Source organism: Propithecus coquereli, unplaced genomic scaffold (assembly GCF_000956105.1).
Source record: "Propithecus coquereli isolate 6110/MARCELLA unplaced genomic scaffold, Pcoq_1.0 Scaffold1, whole genome shotgun sequence".
NCBI classification, from domain to species: domain Eukaryota; kingdom Metazoa; phylum Chordata; class Mammalia; order Primates; family Indriidae; genus Propithecus; species Propithecus coquereli.
The window spans coordinates 1669577-1696513 of record NW_012133857.1 but is presented as its reverse complement, the minus strand read 5'-3'; the positions used below and the strand labels follow the sequence as shown (position 1 = coordinate 1696513).

Sequence of the window (26937 nt, the reverse complement as noted above, 5' to 3'; positions counted from 1 at the left end):
GAGTCATGGGTGGGGGGAAGGTGGTGCAGAGTTCAGGTGGTGATACTTGGCCTGTTTCCTAATAGGCCACAGACCGGTACTGGGCCACAACCCAGGGGTTGGGGACTGCAGCTCTAACAGAAAACATCCAGTGCATCATTGGTGATAACAAGCATGATAAGCAGTGATCTGTTCTTATTTCTTATCTTGTTTTTCACAACAACTACTGACCTAAAACTGGAATTCTCTAGAACATGAGTGTGCTGGAGGCAGCGACTGCACCATCTCAGAGATGGGGCCACACATAAAAGTACAGGGAGAGGTTCCACAAGAGAGCCAGGGCAGGAGACAGTGTACAATACAGACACTCCAACGCTCTGTGGGTATTCATGGCTGCTGCTTTGGCTGTAATAATGTATTTCCTATGTCCAGGAAGAAAATAATTCTAAGTGATACTCCATACAAAGGCATAGTCTTTGTAGAATCATTGCATATTCCAAGCCATGAAGAAATTGGAAACACACCAGATGGAAAAGAGGCTCTCTTTCAGGGATGCTCCCCTTACCTTCTGCCACATGTTGATGAAGAAGAGCTCCCGGGAAACATTGAAGGACACGTTGGCATCATAGGCATCATCTCCGAGGTTGGAGATGGAGATGTTTAGAGAGATATTCTTCACAGCCCCCAAAGCTAGATACGGGGTTTTCTCATCAATACTGCAATGAAAAACAAACTGAAATTAATGCCCTGAGGTCTATACTAATACAGCATGAGGCATGTGGGTAGTTGAGGGTGGGGGGCAGAAACTGAGATCTGAACTACAAGGCCCAGGAGCCCCAATAACCAGCCATGCTCCCCGGGCAATCACTTAGCTCCTGTGGGCCTCAGTTTCCTCATCTAAAACACAGGTTCTGCCTTGCCTAACTCATTAGACTATCATGTGGCTTATATGAAATTTTACATCAGAACTTGGAAGACTGTATAGCATTTAATAACCCATACCTGGAAACCATTCATACATTAATTCGTTCATTCAGTTATTTCTGAGCACCTAGTACATGCCAATCACTGTATGTTAGGGAAGGAGCAGCAAATAGCAGAGTCCTTGTAGCTTCAGGGAGACAGAAAACGCAGACACAAAAGAAGCAGACTGTGGCCGGGCATGGTGGCTCATGCCTGTAATCTTAGCAGTTTAGGAGGCTGAGGTGGGAGGATCGCTTGAGCCTAGGAGTTGGAGGCTGCAGTGAGCTATGATGACACCACTGCACTCTAGCCTGAGAAACAGAGCAAGCCCCTGTCTCAAAAAAAAAAGGCAGAGTGTGATAACAGCTATGGAGAAAACTTACAAAGGGTAAGGAGGATAGAAAGTGCCATATTTGGAGCACAAGTGGGTTGCAATTTTAAATAAGATGATTAAGAAAGCTTCACTGACAAGGTGACCTCTTAGTAGAAACCTGAAGAAAGGAGCAAAAATGCAGATATCTGGGGATTAGCGAAGGAAGAGTCCCTGAGGTAGGCACATACCTGGCATGTTCAAGGAATGACACACTCCAGTGTGGCTGGAGAGGAGTGAGCAAGGAGGAGAGTGGGAGCAACTGAACTCACAGAGGCAAAGGGAGTGGGGGCGGGCAGATCCTGCAGGGCTTTGCAGGCCATCATAAGGACCTTAGTCTGACTCTGGGTGAGATGGGAGCACCTGTGGGTCCCTGAGCAGAGGAGTAGCCTGACTTGACAGTCGTGTTTAAAGGAGGCTCAACTGGCTGTGAAGTGCACAGTCTGTGGAGTGGCCAGGGGAGAAGCAGGGAGCCTGGGTAGGAGGCTCTTGCAACAGTCCAGGTGTAAGAAGATGAAAGTTTAGGCCAGGGTGGTAGCAGCTGAAAAGATATCATGTTCTGGATATGTTTCAGAGATTGTGCCAAGAGATTTTTCTCATGGATGGAGGAAGAGTGCTAGGAAGAGAGGAGTCAAAGATGGCCCCAAAGTTTTTGGATTCAACAACTGGAAGAGAAGAGTTGTCATTTATTGTGATGGGAAACACTGGGTAGGGAAGTTCAGCAGAGAAAATCCATGTGCCTGTTGGATTTTAAAGGAGATACTGAGGCAGTTGGATGCATGAATCCGGAGTTGAAGGAGGGGTCTGGGCTAGAGATACATATTTGGGATGGACTAGACATGATCGCTAGGGAATGAGTGTAGAGAAAGAAGAGGGCTCACATTTAGAAGTTGAAGATGAGAAGGGGCCAGAAACAAGACTGAAAAGAGAGGCTAGGGAGGTAGGAGGAAAGCTAAGAGGGATGGTACCCAAGGTCACAGAGGACACAGAGGACACGTTTCTAGGAAGGCAAAATCAATTTTGTCCAGCGTGGCAGATAGGTCAAAACAACGTGAGGAATTAGAACTGGCCATTGGAATCAGCCTCCCAACTGGAGGTTACTGGTGACCTTGATATGAACTGCTGAAGCAGAATGATGGGGACAAAAGCCTGACTAGAGTGGTTTTAAGAGATGTAGGAGGAAGATAAATGGAAATAGGGAGTACAGACAAGTATTTGGAAATTCCTCTGTGATTACTTCCATCTTGCAGTGAAATAGAAGCAGGGCAAAGATTGGGAGGGGGCGGGGGAGGAGAAGGGGGTGAATGTTTGCAGGACGAGGAGATGGAGGGAAATGGTAGCCCAGGAAAGTGAGTGAGTGAATGGGCCAAGGATGAGGATGGTGATGAGGCTGAGGATGACAATGATGAAGATGCATATGAAATCTGATGACAATTATTGCATGATGTGAGCTTTGGACAAAATAAATCCACATCAGTGGCCAATGTTTAATTAGCCAACCAGTTAACAGAAGATGTGATTAAGCACATGAGGGTTTGTGTAATGAACAGTTGGTATTTTTGGCCACTAGCATCCTGACATCTTCCTGTCTAGGGGGAATCTCAAGATAGGCGAGGGGGCACATCAGCAGAAAGGGAGAGACCCTCCCTCTCTCCTCCTCTTGGTTACTAGAGAGTGGGCACCTAAGTGCAGTCAAGTGATCTAAGGGTTGTCAGGTGGCCTTAATGTGGTGACAGATGCTCCCACCCAGAATACCAATTTTGAGGGTTGCGCCAAGACACTAGGGATCATCTGAGACTACAAGTGAGGAGTCGTCGCAAGCCCAGAGGTGGCATCCTGAGCTGAGCCTTGCCTCCTCTGTCTCCTAACTACAATCTGAATTAGCCCATACCCTTCCAATAAATTTCTTTTCTGTTTAAACTAACCAGCATATGTTTCTGTTGTTTGCAACAAATACAGCTAATATAGCATGCAAGAGAACTATTAACAAACATTGATACAGCTAATACAGCATGCAAGACAAGAAAACTATTCAAAATCTCAATAGGCTACAATACTTTGAAATACTAATTTCTGGGGGGAGGAATCACCATCACCCACCCATGAGAAGAGGATCTCACTCTCCTGCATGTCTGGCACATCAACAAGAATAACATGTGCAATGAGAAATCTGATGGCCTTGCTTTGGAAGCAAGAGCTCTGAGAATCCAAACAAGATGTGAAAAATTAACTTAGAGAAGAGTTGCAAATTCTTGAACAGACTCCAATAAATTAAGACCCTGACCTCAAGCTATTGTGGCAATTATTTTTTAGTGTTGGTCATTTTAATTTTAAACAATTGATGGGTTATTTCTGTCCTCCTGTTTGCTTTTATAAGATTAAAGGAATAAACTTCAGGCCTTGAGTTATGAGAGAGAGCTAACATAGCTTTATCTCAAGGCGGAATTACGTAAGCATTCACAAGTAGCCCGGTCACCTCAGAGAGTGTCCATAGTTTCTGTGGAATAGTAAGCAAAGAGACGATATAGAAGAGCACAGGACTGTGGGGTAGAGGCTGCCTCGCCGGTCCAGTTTTGTTGGTCCTGTGATCAGCCTCCTTTCTTTGTATGTAAAGGGAAGAGACAAGGCTGGGGATGTCTAAACTTCTGCTAGTCCCCCAAACTCGGGTCTCTGCCAGTTAATCATGCAGCAAGATCGTTCCTGGGATTTCAAAGTCGAGTGATTCAAACATGACTCTGTGATTAAGGGAAGCCAGGCACCTTCCAGGGTAGAATAGGAACTCAGGCTTTTTATAAGAAGCCTCAATGCTATTTTCATTCTTTCTCCAATGCTAAAAATCTATGACCAAAACGGCACATCTCTGCTTCCAAAGTTATTCTTAGAAATGAAATGAAAATGTGATTTGCCAGCATGGCACTGGGCACTGTCAAACATGTCATCCTTTTGAAACCTCACAACACGGTGGAAGGGTCCTGATGTTAGGCCCGTTTTAAGAGAGGAGGGAATCGAGACACAGACAGATAAGGTGCTATGCTAGGATCAGAACCCAGCACCTCTTGTTTCCTGAACGCCCATTCCTCTCCACCGTAGCCCACATTCACTAGACCCGCGCCTGTTGCGTCCCCAGGAGGCCCTTTCTGATCTCCCTGCCTAGGTGGAATAAATCCTCCTCCTATTACGAGCTCCCCGGTCCCATGTGCTCCATCAACCCCCACCAGAATCTAAACACCAGAGGGCAGGGACCATGTCCCGTTCTCCTGCTCATCACTGAAATCCCAGTGACAGAATTGTGCCTGGGAATAAAATTCCTTGAAAATCAGAAAGATTGTTCTTCAATAAATAAGTAACCACATGTGGAATGTTTGGCACAAAAACACTGTGCCTGATTGTTTAAATCTTTCAGCAGGACCGTCAGAAAAGCTGGTGTTCAAAGAATCCTTGTTAAAGGAATAAATGTCCACGAAATCCCCACAACAGGTCATCAGCTCCACCTTCACATTTTACAGATGAAAAAGCTGAGGGGAACCCACTCAGCTGAGGTCACCTAGCCATGCAGGACCTGAGCTGGAACTAGCAGTGAACCTCCTTTGGCATGAAGCCGTCTGAACTATGGCTCTTACATAAACCCCATTGTAGTCAGGAAGGGCTTTGGCAAGAAAGGTCTTTTAAAGACATCTGAAAAGAACAGGACTCCATGAAGACCAACCTCTCTGCTGAGAGAATGAAACAACCAGGCACGGGGTTTTTGTGCCAAACGTTCCATGGGCGAGTGCTCACTTATTTACTGAAGAACAATCTTTCTGATTTTATTTCCTGAGAAAATTTCCCATTAATTCTAATTTGCTTGTGCAGTCCTTTAAGTGGGCCATGTTACTTTGTACATGGATCACTTTGGTGTACTTTTATATGAAAGCATTATTAGCAGTCAAGATACAAACTGTACTGGTTCTACGAATCTTATCTTACAGCACATACATGGCCTGTTGGAAACATATTGCTCATTTGTTATTAAAAATCCTATCCTAGCAAATCTGATAGCAGCTATTTTTTTGAACATTTATACATAAGTTGGGTACCAATTCATTCACTACTCCAAATGTCAGATGCTACTGGTGGCATCTTGGTAGCTGTGTGAAGCCCAAGAATCTCTGTAGAATTTGTTCTCTGACTTTATTCATTACCATACATTATGATTGCCCTTCAAAGTTCCTTATTGGATAAATTTGATATATTTCCATACCAATTACATATGCTGAATCACTAAGTTCATTAAAGTAAATTTTCGCCCTTCTGTCCAGATATTTTTGTGAAGATTCTAATGGAAGAAACTAAAGTAGCTGAATGATGTTTAGTAATTAATTTTCCACTGGATCATTTTAGATTTTCCTTAAGTCTTAAACATATAAACCATGACCTTATTTAAATAATTTGTGGTTATAATCTACCTGCCATGTAATATAATACTTTTATTTTCTTTTGCTGCTAGCATAAATCTAGCCTGAGTAAAGGATGCTAACATAATTGTCAATCAAGTACATCCTAGTCAACTGCATCTGCATAAGAAACCTTCTCTCTATACCGTCATCACTCTTGATATTATGTTCACCAACCACAACTATATTTGGTAATGACAACTAGAATGATAGCATAGGACAGCAAAGTCCTTCCTTTCTTTCTTATTCCCTCCTTCACTCCTTCCTTCCCTCTGCCTTCATTTCTTCTAGTCATATATTCATATAGCCATCTATCTACTTTTTAAAAACTACCTTTTCCCACTTCATAGGATGGCAACTATCAAAAAAAAATCAGAAAATAACAAAAGTTGTCAAGGATGTGGAGAAATTGGAACCCTTATGCACTGCTGGCGGGAATGTGAAATGGAGTAGCCAGTTGGAAAACAGTAAGGATGTCCTTCAAAATAATAAACACAGAATTACCATATGATCCAACGATTGCACTTTTGGGTATATACCCCAACGGATTGAAAGCAGAGACAAAGAGATATTTGTACACCCATGTTCATAGCAGCACTATTCACAGTAACCAAAGGCAGAGGCAACCCAAGTGTCCACAGACAGATGAATGGGTAAACAAAATATGCTACACACACAATATCCCTGGCTTTCCCATTCGTGGAAATCATATCAAAAAGGACATTGTGAAGCAGATGGTGCTCTTCCCCAGGAGCAATGTCATATTTGGAGGTGGCATGCCCTCAGCAAGGATCCAGCATCCAGCAAATCACAGATACCCTCAACGACGTGTCATCAACTCAATGATGCAAACTATGTATGTAAATAGCCCCTGCAATTTAAAATCATAAACAAGCTGCTCATTCTTAAAAAGGGTAGACACTGTGAAATCAGACATGGAATTTGACGGCCAGAAGAGGGTTTATCTGGGTCATTATTTTGCAGATAAAGGCAGGGAGTTAAATGACTTCCCTAAGGCCACTCAGTAGATAGTGGCAGAGCCAGGCAGCCCTAACTCCTGGTCCAGTGCTCCCTCCCCTATTCCCATGGCTCCTAAAGCACATAGAAATACAACCAGATAGTATACAATTTACATAAAACTTACTTGGCTATAAGAAGATTAGAAATGAAATTGTGTCTGCCTTCTTATCATTTAGAATATTTAAGAATTTTGGGAGGTGTCATCTCTTTACTAAAGCTGACTCAGGTGCTTATTTTTCCTCTTGACAATTTTCCTGAGAATTTGTGGAGAAATTCAGGATGATTTCATATGCCTTTAGCAGCTCTCGTGGGCCATCTCCTTTCTTGGTACTTTGCTGGCAACTATCAAAGCTTTTCAATTTTTAGAGCTTAAAATTACAAACACGCATAAACCATAAAACCACAATTGCTCATCTGATGTCTTCCTGTGAGGCATATGAACACAAAGTACCGAATAAACTGATTCTAACATGAAGAATTAAGGGATGGTGTTAATCAAGCCACAGGGAATGACCGGGGACAGTCAGGCTTCTCCCGAGTGCGTGCTGGTAAAGGAATTACCCGGGAAATATACCGTGCAGTTGATAAGACTTGCCAAAGGACCAGGTACAGAAGAAGGTGCAAGGGAAACTCGGGAGAAGGACATAACTGTAAACTGACATTATCATAAGAAGCTCCCTGAGAGAGGTAGGGATTGAGCTGCATCTTAAAGAATGAGCATATGGGTGGGCAGGAAAACAGGAAGTACATTCCAGGCAGAGAAAATAAATATGATCAGAGGAAGGAGGTGGTCAGAAATAATATGGAAAAGGAGCAAGAAAAGGACATTCTTAGCAGAAAGATTAGTGGGAGGCAAGTAGAATACACATGTGCATCCAGAGTCCCTCGAATTTTGAATGTCAGGATTTTGGGTTGATCTTCCAGGCCAGTGAACTTAACCAAGTGTTCTGGAGTCACCAACACAAGGTATATCTTGATAAATTTGTTAATAATAAGGAACCAAAGTGAAGGCAGTACAAAATGTAGTTGGATACAGGTGGTTCCACCGTTGTGCCCCAGGGTCTTGTCATACTAGCCTGCCTGGGCTGTCATTCCATCTGCCAGCATCCTCGTCTCTTTGCCAGAGGGCTTTTTCCCACAGGCCACCAAGTTGCCTAAGAATTAAGCCCTCAACCGAGGACTGGTGGAAACTGGTGTATAATTACCCCAACTCCCTTGCCTATCCAGTGGGGCAACTCTGAAGTCCATATTCTAGACTGTGCTGTCTGACAGTTGTTTTAATATTGATTACATGCTTCAGTAATTACTTTTTGGATATACTGGGTTAAATTAAATTTGTTTTTCCAGTTTCACTTATTCAGTCTGGCTATGAGAAAATTTAAAATCGCATATGTGGCTTGAAATACATTTTTACTGGGCAGAATTGTCCTATACTCTCAGCAAATTCTACATATTTCACTTTTAACAATATAACATGGTTGATTTGTGATAAATCTTCAATGATACATATTTGCTCATGTTACTAATATTACTTGTGAAGCAGAGGTCCAGGGAAAATAAATTCGGGTCAAAATAAAATTAGGCAGTTTAAAAAAATCTAATTGATAATATTTAGCTCCTCAAAACTCCCTTGCTTGTAAAACGCTCTAGTGAATATTATGAAATGCCACAAGAGGCATACCACGTGTGCTTTTCTTCCCCACTAAGTAATTTTGAATTTCACCAGAATCTGATGTCCCAAATTGTGCATTGTGCAAATGAACCTCGTTCATTACAGGTGACGTGACAGGAAAAAGAAAGGAAGCCATACAGATCCAGGGAACCCGAATGCCTTGGTGTGGGCTGCCCCAGAAGCAGACCCTGAGACAGGTCTGAAAGCAAGTCGTTTATTTGGGAGTTAGTCCCATAAAACACCAGCAGGAAAGGGGTGGAGTGACACACAGAAGAACAGGCAACCAATGAAGGCTGTGACATCAAGCCAGTCACCTCTCTGGACACCTGGAACTTAATCTCACTGAGGACCTCTGGGAAAATGTGCAGAACACGAGCAGAATAGAGTTACCCCCTCGGTGGGGTGAGAAAATATTTCTGTGCTCGCTCTAGTCAGTCATCGGTTGAGGGCTATTGCAGTGTGGGGGCGGTGGGGAGCATCTGCTCTCAGTACCTCTGGCAAGCTATCTGGTGAGCAGAGTAGGCAATGAGATGCAGTTACTGGTTTGGGGCACCAGGTCAGCACCTAAAATAAACATAAAAGGGATGCAGACAGCACTCGTCGCTCCTGCCACTAGGTCTTATGCCAGCTTTCTGACTGGAAAAATGGTCCAGCAAGTGAGGTCTGTCATGGGCAGGCAACCAGATCAGTTAATCCTGTTACCTCTGAATAACAGGGGCCCATACTCCTTCTGGAAGGGGCCCAAGACTCTGGAGAAACCCCAACCTACCCTTGCGATCCACATCCTGTTCACTCTCCTTTTTGAGCAGCTGCCACAAGGATATATCCCAGGTGCCATAGTCTCAAGTTCTACTGATGGCTCTAATCCACTCAGGCCTCACAGTCCCACCAGATACAGGTGTAGGTGACCAACCACACCCCTGATCAGTGGGTTGCACCAGGGGAGCTGTTCCAGTTGTCTATGGCAGGCAACTGTTCTTAAAGGTAGGTATGCCCATGCTCTGCAGGTTAACTATCTTGAATATCCCCCTGCCATAAACTGGTATACCTTACAAGAAGAGACAGGATACTACCCCTGCTGAATCTGAGGGTATGTATTTCCGAGATTCCCCAGGGCAATTCGCCTTGGATAGACTGACTTGGGACCAGTTTGAGAAGATATAGATGGAGGCAAGCACAAATTCCTGAGTCTATCTCTGCAGGGCACGCACTCATGTAAGAGACTGTTTTCAGCTTCCCAACCTAGGAAGGCAGCTGCAGACACCTCCGAGGCACAATAGTGTCCATGCTATTTTGTCCCAGAATGTGTGTATTCCTCAGCCTCCGTTCACCTCTATGGGTGGAGAGCTTTTACAGTCAAGCCTATGGATGCATCTGCGAGTTATTTCAAAGCCACCTGGATTGGTTACGAAAGCATTTCCACTCAAAGGGCCAGACTAGGGGCCTCTCCTCTGTGACACAGGCAACTCTGCTTTATAGAAAATTAGTGATCTATGCCAAACAATGTAAAAACTCATCCTCAAAACCACATTTCTATGTCTCCAAAGAGTAAAGCTGCCAACACCAACCTTTAGTGGTGAGGTGCCAGGGTAAATGTGCTCATCAAATTCTGTACACACAGAGTATTATAGAAAGCTAAGGTCATGTCCTGGGAAGTAATAATGAAAGCTGTCTCTGAAATGGAGGTAGAAAAATATACCCATGTTTATGAACATGTATTATGAAATCAAGGTTTAGAGATTCATGCACTTTCAAAGCTAAAAGGATCCTCAGAATTGATTATAGACCAACTTCCTCCCCATTTTGCAGACAAAGACATTGAGAACTAAACAAGTTAAGCAGCTGTCAACTTATTTGGTAACTAGCCATAGTACCAGTGTAACTAGTGGCAGTACCAGGGTAACTAGTGGTAGTACCAGTGTAACTAGTGATAGTATCCGTGTAACTAGCGATGGTACCAGGATTCAAACCCACTGTGCATCAGTCAAGGTCCAGATAGGAAAGCAAACCCATGCCAGGTAGTTCACTAGAAGGGATTAAAAGGGGAATTAGATACAATGAGTATAAGAAGAACCAAAAGAGCAAACAAGGGGAGACAAGGAAAACCAGAGATTAGAAGCAACTGTCATCACAGAGCCGGAGGGGCAGAGCGGGGACATGGCGTGACCAGGGCTGGGGCTGCCAAGGGGGAGCTGAGGCCATGGAGAAGCAGCCATTGTCCAAGATGCCGCCAGAAGTGAGTGTGGTTAGGGAGAAAAATCCTGATTTTTCTCTTCCTCCCTCCCACCGATCTCACACCAGTGCACCCACTGGTTGAACTTGACATGAAGCCTGCTGGCAAGGGTGTCTGGGAGTGTAGTTTTCTGCAGTCGGCCCCCTGCGAGCCCAGCAGGGGGAAGGTAGGGAAGGGATTGATGCACCATGTTTTCAGATTCTCAGTCCACTGCTCTCAGCTTGTAATAAGTTGAAAAAGTGTGTTCTTCTCCATCTTTTTATAGTCATTTTCGTGTGAAAGAACTCTGGACAAGGAAAGCTCGACATATAGCAAGAGACTACCATCAGCAGTCCTCATGAATGGTTAAGTGTAAACTCTGAAATTTGTCTTTCCTGCGGGGATGGGAACCTGTTTTTGTATCTCTGTCCCATTTCGGTTAGTGACTGGTTGCTACTTTGGACTTCTACAGCTGTCATTCAAACGTCAAATTATTTAGAATCCAAATATCAATTTTTGCTGTTGTAAAAGTCATTAAAATTTCCTGATTTAGAAGGTTCTAGCTATTGTAACAAATACTTAGGGATTTATTTTACTAACCAAGAACACCAAAAAAGCCATCACTTCTATTTTCTGTTATTAAAAAAAATTTCCAAGAAATATGAAAAAACATATTGTACCAAAAATGTACAATTCTAAATATATTAGAGAAATCAAGTCTAATCTTATTTTATATTTTAATATACTCTAGAATGATGGAAATTGTTATTTCTGCCCAACTACTAGTCTTGTCCTGTGGTTATCCTGCAGCTGGCCTCAGAGAAACACATGCAACCTCCTGAGGTTTATAGCCTGAACCACCTGCTCTAACCCATTTGATGCTCCTCATCCAACTAACTCAAGATTGTCTCGTTTCACATCCTATGACATGCTTCCCTTTGTCCACAGCTTCATGCCATGTCTGATACCAGCCTGCTTCTCAGATGTGCCCATGCCGCCCTGCCTCAGCACCACTGGGCTTCTCCCGCAGCCGCCCCGTTTCTGGTTTCCCTGGACACACAGCCCCATAGCCTGGCCGGTTTGGCTGAATCCCCGGGTTAACAGCCTTCCATGGCTTATCCCAGACTCCTACCAGTACCTGTCTGGACATCTGTCTGCTTTCAAATGGACTTGAAAAAAGTCTGAACAGCAACAGATTACATTAATTAATTTCTGCTTTTGTTTTAAATCCATTACTTTAAATAGTTTTCATATTCATATTGTTTATACCCTCAAATACTGCATAAACCAATAATACTATCGCTAAAGAGAATATGCTATACGTATGTATGCATGTTTTAACTTTCTCCAGCAGTGGGTTATTATGCTATATAGTTTGAGATGTGTTTCACATCTCACTGTGCTTTATAAATTCCTTCTAATCATGCAAAACAGACCCACATGGTTATTAACTCCAGGTAGAGATCATGCAGCAACTCTGTAAGGCACCTCAATTAAAATTTACAGTGGGTCAGGGAAATGATTCCTGGGACTGAATTTCTGGTTTGAAAACCCACTCATACGAAAGCCAGAAATACCTCTACTTCCCTCATATGTACCCACCTGGGCCAGTTTTATGCTCATAAAGTGAAAGAGAAAAGCATTTACTAAGTTGATCTAAGCCAAAATAGTGGTTTCCCTAGCAACAACATTCAGATAATTAAGGTAAATATGTGGTACTTAAAAAAAAAAAAAAAAAGTATGCCTATGTCTCTGCTCTGCTGACTCTGACCCCATCTCTGGCTTATTTAATAACTCACATGGTGGTGCAATCAGTGTTTGCTTCAAAGGCCATCCTCTTTGCAACAAGGCAAGAGGAGCAAGCCAGGGGGCCCCTCCCTGTCCCTCCAGGCAGCTCGGGCTCCCTCTTCCTGCCCCATCTGTTTAACTGTGAAAAGAACTGCTGGCTCCCAGCTAACAGAGGAATTCAAATCCTCATCAGCCTTTACGTTAGGCGTAGTTTCCGGAATCACTAAATCTTAGGACATCTGGAACAAATCAGGTTCACTCACCGTAACAACTGGATTAAGGACAAAGACTACTTTGGGGAACAGAGGAAATCCCAAGATCTGTGGGCTGCTCAGAGGTCTGATGTCCTAAGACAGGGCTGGTGTGCAGTGATGTACAACTTGACCCAGCAAGCGAGGGCACACACTGCTACCCTCTGCCACACATACGCTGCCCATTAAGCTCGGCCTCTGCACACCCAAAGATATAGGAAGCTGATCTGCATTTTCATTTAAGCTGGCAGGTCAGACGATACAAGAAAACCGATGTAGACAGGGCCACCATGGTCCCTGCACAAAGAACTCTGTCACAGCCACAACTTCTCTCTGCTTCTAGCTCAAGAACCAAACAAGGGACATAAGTGGTCACAGGCAATGAAATATATTGAAACTACAAGCATCCCTGGATTTTGAATCCTCTTTTCTGGGAGGTGAGGCAGCCACAGGGGAGAGGGGAGAGCAGCTCTTCCCACCTGGGTTCTCTGGGTCTCTGGGAGCCCCCGAAGGTGAAACAAGAACACGCAACCCTGATGCAGCATTGCAAACCCACAGACGTGCCTGCTTGTCCACAGCTGGGCTGCCCACGCTCACCGCAAGGGCAACGCTCTCTGCACTGGGCCTGAAGCACTGCTTTCCTCAAACTCATCAAAGTTCTGATGGGCAGCTGCCTGTGTCTTCAACGTGCCAAGAACAAGGAGTGGATGTTTACGTCACAATCGGTGTTATCACAGACGCTGGGAGCCACAGAGTCAGGGAAATACTTCCTCCAGTGGCCTCCAAGTTTGGTGCTACATTAAAAAAAAAATGACAATGGCCTAATAATGAAGTCCCAGTTCTGGATATTATAATAAAAAGATTCTGTCTACTCCCTTCCCTTGAATCTGGAAAGTCCTCTTTAAAAACAAAGTTCCCTGGATCAGTCTGAAGGGGCTTCCCACACATCACTCCACAGGCCTGGTTTTTAAAAATAAAAATAACAAAACCCCTGCAATTCTAAGAGGGCAAATAAAAAGCCCATCAGCAACTGTTTTTTTTTTTTTCTCCCACTAGTATCTAATAAATACACATTGGATTTTATTTCTTTATGAAACTCAGAGCCCTAGCCTGACCAGGAGATCTAAGAACACACAAATGAGACGTGAGTTCCCCAGCATCTCAGGACAGGCTCCCTGCCCTGGAAGCCAGAGTGTGTGACAGGGATGCGGTAGTTTGTTGGGGAGCCAGGGAACTGGGCTGGGGCAAGTGCAGGAGCTGAGCAAGGCTGTGGTCGCAGGTGGGGTCCGGCCTCATCCAGACACCATGGGGAGCTCTGGAGTGTAAACCGGCCCAGGAAGATAATGCACACTTGGGATAAAGGGCTGGCCTTTTGCACCCCAAATCAGTGATCCACTGGCTGAGAGCTGCTCGAGGGTGGGTGTAGCCTCCCAGGCAAGGTGAGGGTGACTGTCCAGACCAGAGGAGGGGCAGCTGTGAGCAGTTAGCAGGCAGCACAGCAGCTGGGAGTGCTGCACCTGCCCAGTAAGGGATCCGGGTGTGGCACCAGCAGCATCCACCCAGCCCCGTCATTTTTGGGTCAAGATCACCTGGAAGGGAGTCAGGGAAGCAGGCTCATAAAATCTAGAATTTCTGGCCGGACGCGGTGGCTCACGCCTATAATCCTAGCTCTCTGGGATGCCGAGGCGGGCGGATTGTTTGAGCTCAGGAGTTCGAAACCAGCCTGAGCAAGAGCGAGACCCCGTCTCTACTAAAATTAGAAAGAAATTAATTGGACAACTAAAAATATATAGAAAAAAAAAAAACTAGCCGGGTATGGTGACACATGCCTGTAGTCCCAGCTACTCGGAAGGCTGAGGCAGGAGGATCGCTTGAGCCCAGGAGTTTGAGGTTGCTGTGAGCTAGGCTGACGCCACGGCACTCTAGCCCGGGCAACATAGTGAGACTTTGTCTCAAAAAAAAAAAAAAAAAAAAAAATTAGAATTTCTCTATGTGGTTCCTTTCTCACACTGCAATTGCAGTGAACTGTGATTTATGTGCAGTTCATGCTAAACCTGAGTCTCGCCTTCGGCTCTTGGGGGAGAGGACAGGAATCGCTGGGGACAAAGCAAAAGCCACAGCTCCCTGGGGCTTTCATCTGTGGAGAGCCACAGGGCAGCCACCTTGTTTGCCTGAGGTTCTATCAGGTGGCTCAGAACAAACTTGGGAGAGATGCTGATGAGACAGTGTGTGCAAGACAACAAGAAAAGTACAAGCCGGGAAGATTGAGTTCAGAAAACAAAACAAGTGCGCCACTTCAGAACTTGGCTTGTCTCAAGGTAACAAGGCTGCTCCAGGATGGGTGAGTCGAGCATTAGTGGCAAGAGACCAACACACACAGCCACACAGAATAAACTGCAAAAATCTCAGCAAAGAAACAGCACATGGCTCCCCATCTGCCCTGGAGTTGAGAGCAGGGAGGGGTCTGGTGGCTACATTCTCTTGATAGGTCCTTTTTGTGGGTCCAGTCAGAAGGAAAATAGCCATATCATTATGACCCTGCTGGAAAGATAAAACCTCCAATGGCTGGCTGTATTTGAAAGCCAAGGAAAATACCATCAAATACAATTTTATTAGGCACACCTGTGAGGCAGGCCCAGGCTCCCCGGGTGTCTCAGGAGGGAGGCCCCTGTGAGTGCATGGCCTGACCCTTCTGCGGTTGCCATGGTTACTGCCTCAGTCCTGCCTCCACTGCCCCTCTGGGGCTCCCCATCCTCTTACCACCCAGAAAGCCCAAGCTGGAAAATCTCTGTCGGTGTCTGCTCAGCAGGGAGAGGGCTGTCCCTGAAACACGCTATGTGTTGGGATAAATTTCTGCTGCTCATGTGTGGTGGGCACAGAAAAGCTCCCCTCAGCACTTAGTCTGCCCAACAAAGGAAAAGGGTCAGTTCCTTAGGTGGTGGCCCCTCGGTCCCCAGCCTCGCACTCAGGAAACCACAAATCAGATCCTCCCTGCAATAGGAGGGATTTCCAAAGGTCATTTCCACCTAGAGATAGGCCAGGTTCCCCAAGCTGCGAGGGTATTTAAAGACAAAGGCCATGGGTCGACTTGCTGGAACACTGGACTCCGGAGCCTCCCACCAGGTGCTTTTCCTGCCTCTGCTGTTTAGCTTTCTTTTTGACCTCAGATAAGGGTCTCATATCCCCGCCTATCAGCTTCCTTTTCTGCACCAGAAATGCTCTGGCTCCAAGCACATACATAAAACCCACCGACCTCGATGAATCTGTGTGCTGGGCTGGTTTCTACCCTGCGCCAAGTCTGCGTTACTTTGTAAGACAACTAAGGGGGCATCACAGAGTCATGGGCGGTGCTTATGGGGGCTGCGCTAGAGCCAGAGCTCCTAAGAAACAGAGTTCCAGCTGTGTGGCAGGGCTCGGCCCACGTCACTGCAAAGACGGTGCAGGGCTCGGGTATTACACTCTGTCTGGGATGTGCTGGTAACACATCCCTTATCTGCCTTTGCTGCTGTCCTCAGGAAAATGGGAACAAAGCTCCAGGCCCTATACTTGGTTCCTGGGTTTGCTCTAAAGCCAAACGCTCTTCTATGTGTGTGCAATACGTTGTTATGCTTGGTAGAGAAGGAGAAAAGAAATAATATGCAGACAAATGCAATAGAAAATAGTTGCCACAGTAATGGAGAATGCTGGGTGTTTGGCAAAACATGGAATGGAAGTGTTCCCAGGACGTTAATGGGAAGAAGCTTCCATGTCAAAAGGTGATAAGACACTCCTACTGGAAATTCAGAATAAATTCATCAACTGAGAAATTTATTGAGAAAGCAGGTATAGGAGACATGGTACATGTCCCTGCCATGCCCCCTTAGACTGTTCCCAATGCTCTTGCTGCTGTCTGCATCTTTGTACCTGAGGGCGTTTTCCCATAACTAGACAAGGCTGAGAGTACAAAGGAATTAACTGCCCCCACGGCAACCTCAGAGTAGCCCTCAACCAATGAATCTCAGCAACTTCCCAAACATCCCAGCTCCTTCACTGCTCAGATTCAGTCATTCTGAGAGGTGCATCTCTCACATGATGGAGCGCCAGGGGTAGCTGGGTACGATGTACTGACTGATAGCACCTCTGCATTCACCCCCTCCCCATGTGACTTCACAGCCCCTCCCATCAGGAAGCAAGTGTATTTCCATACCCCTTGAATCCGGTTGATCCTGTGACTTTGCTTTGGCCAAAAGAATGCAGCAAAAGTGAGAACATACCAGTTCCGAAACTGGGCCTCAAGAGGCCTTGTGCACTGCTGCTATCTTTCCTGCCACACTGTAAGAACACTCCTGGGCTAGCCTGCAAGAGGGCGAGATCCCACATGGAGGAGAGTGGAGGAACCTCAGCGAACAACAAGCCGACTTTCAGGAACAGAGGCTCCTAGCCTACCTGAGGGTGCCTGCAGACACATGAGGGAGCCCAGCTGCGACCAGAAGACCCAAACAGCTGAGCCGAGCCCAACAGCCAACCCACAGAATCAGGAGCTACACAAATGGTAGTTGTTTTGAGGCATGAAGTTCTGGGGTGATTTGTAACACAGCAACAAGTAATTGATAACCCTGGTGTTACGGTGCACCCTTTTTGGTAGGCTTCCCGGTATATTCCCTTACTCTTTGTTTCCTGCACTTCTCACATAAATTATTTGCGTGAAAATCATTGTTTCAGGGTCTGCTTTTAGGAGAAGAACCCCAGACCACGTGGAGTGCTTCCAGGGAACTCCTTGATATTCCCTTCCTTATAATGATCATAGTGAATGTAATTACTTGTTTTCATTTGTGTCTCCCTTTCTAGACCAAGTGCATCATGATGTATCAGTGTCCCTGTTTATTTCCACCAGGCCTGGTAGATATATATCCAACAGCAAGTGCTCCATCAATATTTGTCAAATAATACAGTAGCCCTGTGTCACCTTTTGTCAGGTGAACAGAAGCTGGGCACTTGGGAAGGGTATTTTGCCCTTCAATGTCTCTGCTTGCCCTACAGTGATCACCTTCCCTCAAATCCCAGCCTCTGCCAGGGAACTCCCACAAAAGGCCCCTCTACACACCCATCATCCTTGATGGGCTCCTGAAATGTGAGACGTGGCATCTGCTGCCCCCTCTCCGGGAACCCACGTCCCCCTGTTCTGAGAGAGGAGGATGAGGATGGACAGTCCTTCAACTCTTATTCAAAAGGTTCCACCCACTGGATGGAGCATTTTGCCTTTCTTTCAAGGATAAACCATTGAGGAAACCGTTTCTGTGTCCAGAGATTCTAGAAACAGCAACCACAAAAGCCAGCTGCTCCCAATCAACAAACTTCTTTTGTATTTTTTTTTTTCAGAGCTGGTGAAGACAGTGAAGAAAAAAAATAATAAATCACATGGCTGATGTTTTGGCAAGGGGCAAAATTTTCTGGGTTTCTGATCAGCTCGCAGTCACCTTCCCTCATAAAATTAATAATAATAATAGTGATGATGTTACATTTGAGGAAACTGCTGCCGTGCCAGCCACGAGCTCATGGTCAAATGTGAGGCTCTCTAAGTAGAGCAAATCTAACCTACGCAGATAAAGAATGTGCTGACTCCACACAGGGGGTCTTAGCTGGCAGGACAGGTGGCTTGCATCTCCAGGGGGAAAAGCAACTGGACAGGGCCTCTGGGTCAGACAGCACATGGGGAGGCTGGGTGGGAAGGATGGAAGCCGTCTTTGATAACGGATTTTCTACCCACCCACTTCCTCTCTGAACTGGGGCTTTCACACAGAGAAGGTCTTTTCCCCCAAGGTCCTGGAGCCAGCAGCACCTGAAGCCAGTGTCACGAAGAGAGCAGGATGTAGGATCAGCCATTCCCAGCTTCATTTTCCCTCAGTGTCTGAGCCCTTGAGCAAGTAACCTGGCCTCTCTAAGCCTCTGTACCGTCCACACCGAAAAGAGTGTAATAATATTTACTTCTCAGTGTGGTTGAGAGGATTAAACGCAATATGCTAGCTCTCATCTCCTGAGCACCTGCTTATGTCAAGCACTTTCAGAAGCACTTAAATATGTATTAATTCATTTAGTATTCAGAATAACCTTGCAAGGTGCTGCTGTTATTTTCCCCTTTTTATAAAGGAGGAAACAGAGGCACAGAGACGTTAAGCAACGTGCCCAAGGTTATGCGGCTGGTGAGATACTACGGTGTTTTTATGCACACTGAGTACTCTGTAGGATACCTCATGCTTGGTAGGTGCTCCATAAACAAGGGTCTCTTCTCCTTCATAAAACAACACAACTTTTACTTCTACCCTATGCTATGCAATTGATGATTCCAACCACTTTGCCACTTTTGAGAAGGAAAACAATTTGTTTCAAACTCTACATAGCTCTCTGGGTGAGCGGGTCCTCGAGAAGGCTGGTCTTCAGGGATGGAGCTACCTGTGTCTCAGCCAGCCCGCAGTTTTAGGAAATGCATCTCACACACCCCCCAATCCCTGTGATAACAGCATCACCAAGGCTACAACCATAGGACATAGCTCTTAGATGTTGCTGTTAGATGGCTGTAACTTCACAAATATCCTGCTGTCTTTTCACCTCCCTTAAAAGTTCTTTCTTTTATTGCAATTGGCTAGCTGGGAGGCACTGAAATGTTCCACTGATATCCGATGGGCTGCATCAAAAAAAAATTTTTTTTTTTTAGCTCAACTACTATAGTCTATTTTTCTTTATCTTAATCACATGTGACGCTTTCATAGGTTCTGTGAGTATTCAGAAAGACAAAACACAGTTGCATCATTTTACAAATGGGATTTTCAGTCCTGTTCAATAGAAACTTCCTGACCAGTTTCATCCCTATTCGTGGATGTTTGGCAAAGTCATGTTTTGGAACTAGGCTTAAGTCCATTAGAGATCATGGACTTTTAATTGAAGAGTTGATTATTTTAAGAGATCACAGACCTGCCAGAATTCATGCTCTCTGGAGAGAAAAATAAAAATATCCATGAGTCTTGGGCACAGATAGCATTTCCTGGCTTGATCCCTGGCCACTCCGAGTGACCCAATCACTCCCAGATGTCTTTCTCTCTGTTTTCTTAACACAAAAGCTCCTCAGTCCAGTGGGTATTCAGCTGCCTCCAGGCACAACACCTTGTACCAACTGTCTACGCATCATGAAAGGAATCTTTCTCTGTGACGCCTTTGCTTCAACTTTCATACAGTGAGGTCACAGCTAACATGAGAGCTACAGTCTAAGGACAGCACAGAAAACTGTGCCCAAATTGCCCCTGGGAAGCCCTTGGGGAGGCACCAAGGTGGAAATCAACACAACATCTCTCGTAAGTTCAACCCTGTGGGGTGCTCCCTCACGGAGACCCGCAGCAGCTGCCCCACAGACCTATGTCAGGGAAGCAGAAACTGAGGCGGACAGAGAGAGGAGCAGGCTCAAAACTCAAGCCGGAACACAGTTTCATGGGGTGGAAAAGAGAAGCACATGACCTACCCCTTCTCAGTATTCTCTCCTCTTCCCCTCCTCTCTCACCCCCACCCCCGGCTCCTTGAGTGTGCCCAGCTGCAGCCTCAGGAGGTTAAATGACTTATGCTACAACGTGGCTGTACTCCCATGGGCTCCGAAACGAAGGTGTGTCACAACCCTGTTTCTCTCTGTGTTCCCCTGACCACCTCTTTCACTCCAGACACCTGCAGTTCTTCATGGAGTCCTGCTATCCACACCTCTGCTCATATTTTCCCTCTGCCCAGAATGCCTGAGTCCCTTTCATTCCCTTTAATACCACCTCTTGGAAGCTGTCCCATGGTCCTGTAATAATCCATCCACCGCTCTCCTAGCACTCACCAGGTGGTGCCACTGTCACCCAGTCTCTTGCCCCTCTCCCACCCTAGCCGGGCACACCAGGAGCAGGGTCCACGTGTCGCTCACTTCTGCAGCCTGCTGCCTAGTATTTGCCTCGCTCGAACAACAAAGGAATATACACCCTATCCCAGGCCATGATGAATAAAGAGAGTTAAATGACAACCAAAGCAGCTCACCACCCATTCAAGCCACTAAGCCTCTGTCAACCAAATTCAGAACCTGGTTCCACTAGCAGTTTACTGACTGTGCCCTCCCCCAGGTTGTGCCTGGCTCTGAGGAGCGCACACTCGAAGGTCTGGAGAATCCAATACAACTGAAACCACAGATTTGGTTTTTTTTTTTTTTTTTTTGAGACAGAGTCTCACTGTGTTGCCCGGGCTAGAGTGCCATGGCACCAGCCTAGCTCATAGCAACCTCAAACTCCTGGGCTCAAGCGATCCTCCTGCCTCAGCCTCCCGAGTAGCTGGGACTACAGGCATGTGCCACCATGCCCGGCTAATTTTTTCTATATATATTTTTAGCTGTCCAATTAATTTCTTTCTACTTTTAGTAGAAAAGGGGTCTCGCTCTTGCTCAGGCTGGTCTCGAACCCCTGAGCTCAAATGATCCACCCGCCTCGGCCTCCCAGAGTGCTAGGATTACAGGCGTGAGCCACCGTGCCCGGCCCACAGGCTTGGTTTTGTATCTCTACTTATCCAAATATCAATTAACACTGCCCTGATGGCTCCTGGGGAATAGCTATGGGCCCACCCAGGAGTATAACAAATGTTTCTTTAACAGAGGAGCCAGCCAAAAGGCTGTTTTGAGAGATCAGGGGTCCTTTTGGGAAATAACTCATCCTAAGGAGAGGGTCAGAGCTTTGGTCCAAGGACATTGTTTCTGAGGTTCAGAACATCTCCTCACCCAGTCTCCAGATCTCATGTCTGAGTTCTAGGAAGATGGACTTGCAAGAAAGGCTGAAATGGCCCTGACAACTATGGTGTCAGGGTAAGAGACAGGGCTGCACTGTCCTTACGCGGTGTGCTGGACTGCATCGCAGGCCCCGTTCTTCACCTCTCCCTATATTCATGCCCTTTGCTGTGTGACTTTGTAGGTCCTCTCACTACAAGGCAGAGAATATTTCCTCCCTTGACTTTGGGTCTGGCCATGTGACTTGCTGTGGCCAACAGGACAAGGCTGAATAACAGCACGCCAGTTATGAGCCTAGGCTTTAAGAGTCACTGCACATTTCTGGTTGCCCTCTCGTGCCTCTGCCATGCCATGAGAAGAATGTGCCCAGGCTAGCCCACTGGTTCCAGGGGAACAATGAAAGATACATGGAGTAGAGCTCAGCTGCATTACCGAGCCTAGAACCCACCCTCTGATGAACCCAGATGCCTGAACAAGTCGCCGAGAGCCAGCTGAATCCAGCCTGGATCAGCCAACCCTCAGCTGACTGGCAGATCCACGCGAATAAATGATTACGGTTTACACCACTGAGTTTTGGGGTGATCTCTTGTGTAGCATTTTTTGTGGCAATAGGTAGCTGTCACATATGGGGTCTGGATCCTGGCCACCATACTAGTTGTTCTAGCATTACTGACTAGTGGGCCCACAGAGCATAACTGGCTCTGAGCACACTCTTGAAAGGCCAGGTGGGGCAGCAGAGGCAGCTTTAGCCACAAGGTGCTTTACTGAGCCCTGAAATTTCCATCTTAATATACAAAAAGGACAATTCAATAGAGATGGATTTGACCATCTATTAAGCAGTGTGAGCATTGCAACTTTCCTAACTTAGTATTTAACCGTGGAGCAAGTGAACATTTTCCCACCACGTGAAGTTTTCTATGATCCAAAATAAATTTCCAGCATTTACAGTCTTCCTCAAGATAAAACAAATCCATATATTTTTGTTTCTTGTTACTTTTTCCCTAAAATTCTTTTTTGGAAGATCTTTTTAAAATGAAAATTCATGAGCTGATTTTTATGAATCTTTTTTAGAATGGTTTCTCTAATAATCCCAGGAGGCCCTTCTTACTAATGTTAAGCAATTCCAACATTCACTCCAGGAGTTTTAAGTAATTTTCTAAGCTTGGCAAAACATGTGGTACTTTAATCTACTACTCTTGCCTCAAGTAAAAGTAATGCTAATTAATATTTAAGTGGTTTGGAGGACTATTTGTGTCTGCGTGTGTGTGTATCTGGGTGGGTATTACATCACTTTCCCCCAATAAACTCAAATAGAAGAAAAGGAATCTTAGTATTACTTTCCTTTGATGAATAAAAGATAATTTATCATCATAAGTAAAAATGTCCCAGTGTAGTCACTGATTCATGATGGGATATTTCTTTCATTCCATCCAAACTCAACTCTCATACTTACGAGTAAGGGACACACTATGGCATTTTGGAAAATAATCATCGAAACTGATGACTGTTTTTAAGATATGGTAATAAATCTTACAGAGGGGTTTCTGGCCCCAAGGCTAAAACAATCTTTCAGAAGAAATTGTTTCAAAAGGAAACCATTCTCTAGTATGTGGCTAAATGATACAGGACCAGCATCTCCAACCTAAAAGAAATCTAAAATAAAAGGTTGGCAAAGAGGAAACAGAAGGTCCCTAAAGTTCACCTTTAGCCTCGGGGGATTTGTGTAATGCAGAAGGAAACCCCGAAACAATAAAGAGACTGTTCACTTGAATCAGGACAGCCTGCTGCTCTCTGTCACCCTGCCTTGCCACGGAAACACTGCTCGTTGTTAAAGCAGACACCATTACTAAGTGGCGGTGGGGTAAGAAGAACCTTTATATAATAATAGGTTGAATCATACGAAATTGTCCCAAAGGTCAAAAATTGGCAAGTTCATTATGATTCAACTTAATACAATAAATAACCATAAAACAGCCCCCTCACAAAAATACTCAACAGAAATTAGAAATATAAGTTAAATTGTGAGATACGAGGAGTTGCAAGCAAAACCAAACCGAAACTATCACTCCAAAATAACAGCTGTTGTTAAAATTATTTTATAATACACATTTTTAAAAAGCACAAAATATCATTGCAATCCACCAACTCTGTTTACCCTCTTCAGTGAGGAAAGCTGCACATTCAGGTTTTGGGCCTGGAGTCAAGAAAAATGAGTTTCTCAGCACAATGTCGTGACAGGAACATCGACATACCTGGAGAGCAACAGTTTACCGCGAAGCTGCAGGTCAGCAGCACAATCGTCTGAACGGCAATTCCTTTCAAAAACAGTCTGCAAGAGAGACATGACAGGAAGGGTGAAACGGGATTTAACAGCAAATGAGTAAATAACAGCAAGTTTCCTTCATTCTTCCTCTAAGCCCTTCAAACCCTCTACTCCCACCTCCAAGAAGCCAGCCCCCAGCATGGTGAGGGGCCTTCTTAAGGCTCCAAGGAAGCCCACATCAACAGTGGTCTTGATTTCACGAGTGCATTTCTTATATGATTGACTTTCTGATCTATTGAAGTGCTTTTTCAAGTAGTTTTTTCAAGAAGGGAAGATGGTAGGTGTCCTTTCTGTCTGCTTATCCATCTTTTAGATGCTCTTACATGAACAATAATCCAGCTGAGTAAAGAATTCTTTGATTTTAGTCTGGCCATTTCCCACTATGTGCTCTCTTGGGTAGGTGGAAAATTTATATTTGAGATAGTTTCTGCCTCAGCAATGGGGCTGTGCTGAATTTTTAGACCCAAAGGAAAAAAGTCAAAGGCAATTAGGCCATTAGACTGAGGGAACCACAACAGAGCAGAAGGGATTCTTTCAGTTTCTTGGTGGGGCAGCCAGCAGTTAACAGGGACATGTACCTTTCTCTAACCAAGATGGGGGCTCAAAGGTCAAAGTCCCACCCAGTGCTGGGCCTGATACTTGGTGTGCAAAAACCAACGTATTTCCAGAGATCTTGCCAGATATGCCTGAGGTTGGGCCTATCTGTGGAGGTTGGTCAGGATATCAGGAGCACTATTTTGCGAGGCATTAGAGTTTCTTTCTCTTGACGCTATGTGGAGGGCTTATTAGTCTTCCCCTCAATCTGGTCTCAACCTCTCTGACATTTCTGATCTATGTCAGCAGCCTCCCTGAGTTCCAGAGGATGGACGCTTTTCACGAACATTAGATGCCTTTGATCATTTCGGCGGGATTTGGAGAGAAGAGGCTGTTGCCGTTTTTTAGTTATAATTTATTTATTATTAAACTTCTTCATTGTCATTGCTCATGTTTGTGAGTTTCCTCCCTCCCACAAAACATAGTTCCAGGTGATTTGTTCCACTCCCACAGAATAAGTTCAGGCGGCATCTCAGAGCACCAGCGTGGGCTCCAGAAAACTTGCTGGCCAATGGACAGTCTAGACTCAACGAGACAGAGTAATTTTGCCTGTGGAAATTCACATTCCTGTGCCACATTTCCAAAAGAATAAAGTGTCCCAGCCAACATTCCCTTCTTTGATTACAGGGGAAAGTATCATGGAAGTCTTGGGCAAAAAGAGGAAATTCCCATATTCTTTTGGAAACTACTGGGGTCAAGGAGAGAGCCAAATTTCCAGGAGATCTCAATAGAAGACATTTGTTATTTACTAGCTATCTCAACCACGGAGAAAAGAGGAGGAAGTGGGTGGCAGCACTGCATGAACATCTCAGGCAAGATGACAGGAGGGTTTCATGAGCTTTAAGAACAGAGGGAAAGCCGCAAAGATTGCTCCCCACCGAGCTAACGAAACCTGGGCTGGGAAGTCCCTCACTGACACAGCCCTTCCCAAGGCCTTGCACCTAACTTTGTGTTTAGATTTTCACATTTTTTTCTTCAAGACTCCCCTCCCCCAAACTCTATAAGCTTCAGGCCCCGCAAACCCCAGATCGGCCCGTGGGGTGCAGTCCCCTGCTCACACGTGTTTTTCCCATCTCACAGGCGAGAGAGAGAGTCTGACATCATGACATCACATGGGATGCAAGGGTGGCAAGGGGGTGGGAAGCAGTGAGAACTGAAGGACGGGATGTGACAAATCCATCCGGCAACACGCAGGCTGTGAGATCTGGCCCCTGCCCTCCTCACCTCTGCTGCGCTCGCTCTCTCATGCCAGCCAGTCCTCGGACTGGCCTTACAACTTCTCACACCAGGGCATCCCACAAGCTGATCCCAAAATTCCTCCTCCTGCCTTACCCACTACATGTCCTCTCATCCTTCAACAAGCAAATCAAGACTGCATCCCTGAGTGCCTCACAAGCTCAGGCCCCTGTGGTCAGTTTTTACATTTCTGTGTACTTTGAGATTGTTCATCTCAATCATAACTAATCTATTTTATCATTACATGTCCAATGTTAGTCTCCTCTGCTAAAATTATGCTCCAAGAGGATGGGGAGCAGCATTGCTCTAGTTGATCTCCATGCCTGCCCTCAAGGTCTGGCATGTAGTTGCTGTTCTGTCAACACTGAAAGACCACATGGTGCCCTGAGAGCTGGGGTGACCACTCAAATGGAGAGCACTAGCACACTATTCATCAATGCCAAAGCTGTGCCTCCCCACCCCCATGAAAGCAATTGTCCCCCAGCCGTGTGAGATGTAAAGCCTCCCAATGAGGAACTGGTTGCTTTGTAAATGCTCATTTTCCTTGTTCTGACTTTCTCTTGAACTCTATTTATTTCTTGTCCCTGAAACTGCCTTCTCAAGCTGTTAAATCCTCTAATGCTGCTGAATTTCCATCCAACAAAGGCAAGCACTGAGTGTGCCCTATATATACACACACAGAGGTGTGTGTGTGTGTGTGTGTGTGTATGGTGTGTGTATATACACACAGATTATATGAGTGCTTACACTGACCAACTAAAATTAAGCACAAACTATCATGAAAAGATAACGTAATTCTCATCAAAATTCCAACATCAGTTTTCACTGATCCAGAAAACTTAATTCTAAACTTCATATGGAATCAAAAAGACCCTGGATAGCCAAAGTCATCCTAAGCAAAAAGAACAAATCTGGAGGCATCACATTACCTGACTTCAAATTATAGTACAGGGCAATAGTAACCAAAACAGCATGGTACTGGTATAAAGGTAGACACACAGACCAATGGAACAGCATAAAGAACCCAGAAATAAAACCAGTTAGCTATGACCAAATGATTTTTGACAAAACAGACAAAAACATACACTGGGGAAAGGATGCCCTGTTCAATAAATGGTGCTGAGAAAACTGGATAGCCAAATGCAGAAATGAAACTGGATCCCTATCTCTCACCACATATAAAAATTAATTCAAGATGGATTAAAGACTTAAATGTAAGACCTGAAATCATAAAAATTCTAGAAGAAAACATAGGAAAAACTCTTATAGACATTGGTCTAGGCAAAGATTTTATGAGTAAGACCCCAAAAACAAATACAGCAAAAACAA

At 45.1% G+C, this 26937-nt stretch overlaps 1 protein-coding gene across 3 annotated transcripts in view; it reads right to left on the bottom strand.

Moving 5' to 3' along the window:
* Positions 1-26937, bottom strand: part of ITGA9 (integrin, alpha 9) — a 333283-nt gene that overhangs the window by 121478 nt on the left and 184868 nt on the right. For all 3 annotated transcript variants that reach the window (XM_012665738.1, XM_012665747.1, XM_012665756.1), the window contains exons 17-18: positions 23708-23784; positions 545-695 (exon numbers count right to left, since the gene is read on the bottom strand). In XM_012665738.1, coding sequence (XP_012521192.1) covers positions 545-695; positions 23708-23784 — 228 coding nt within the window. The remainder of the gene's footprint in view (positions 1-544; positions 696-23707; positions 23785-26937) is intronic.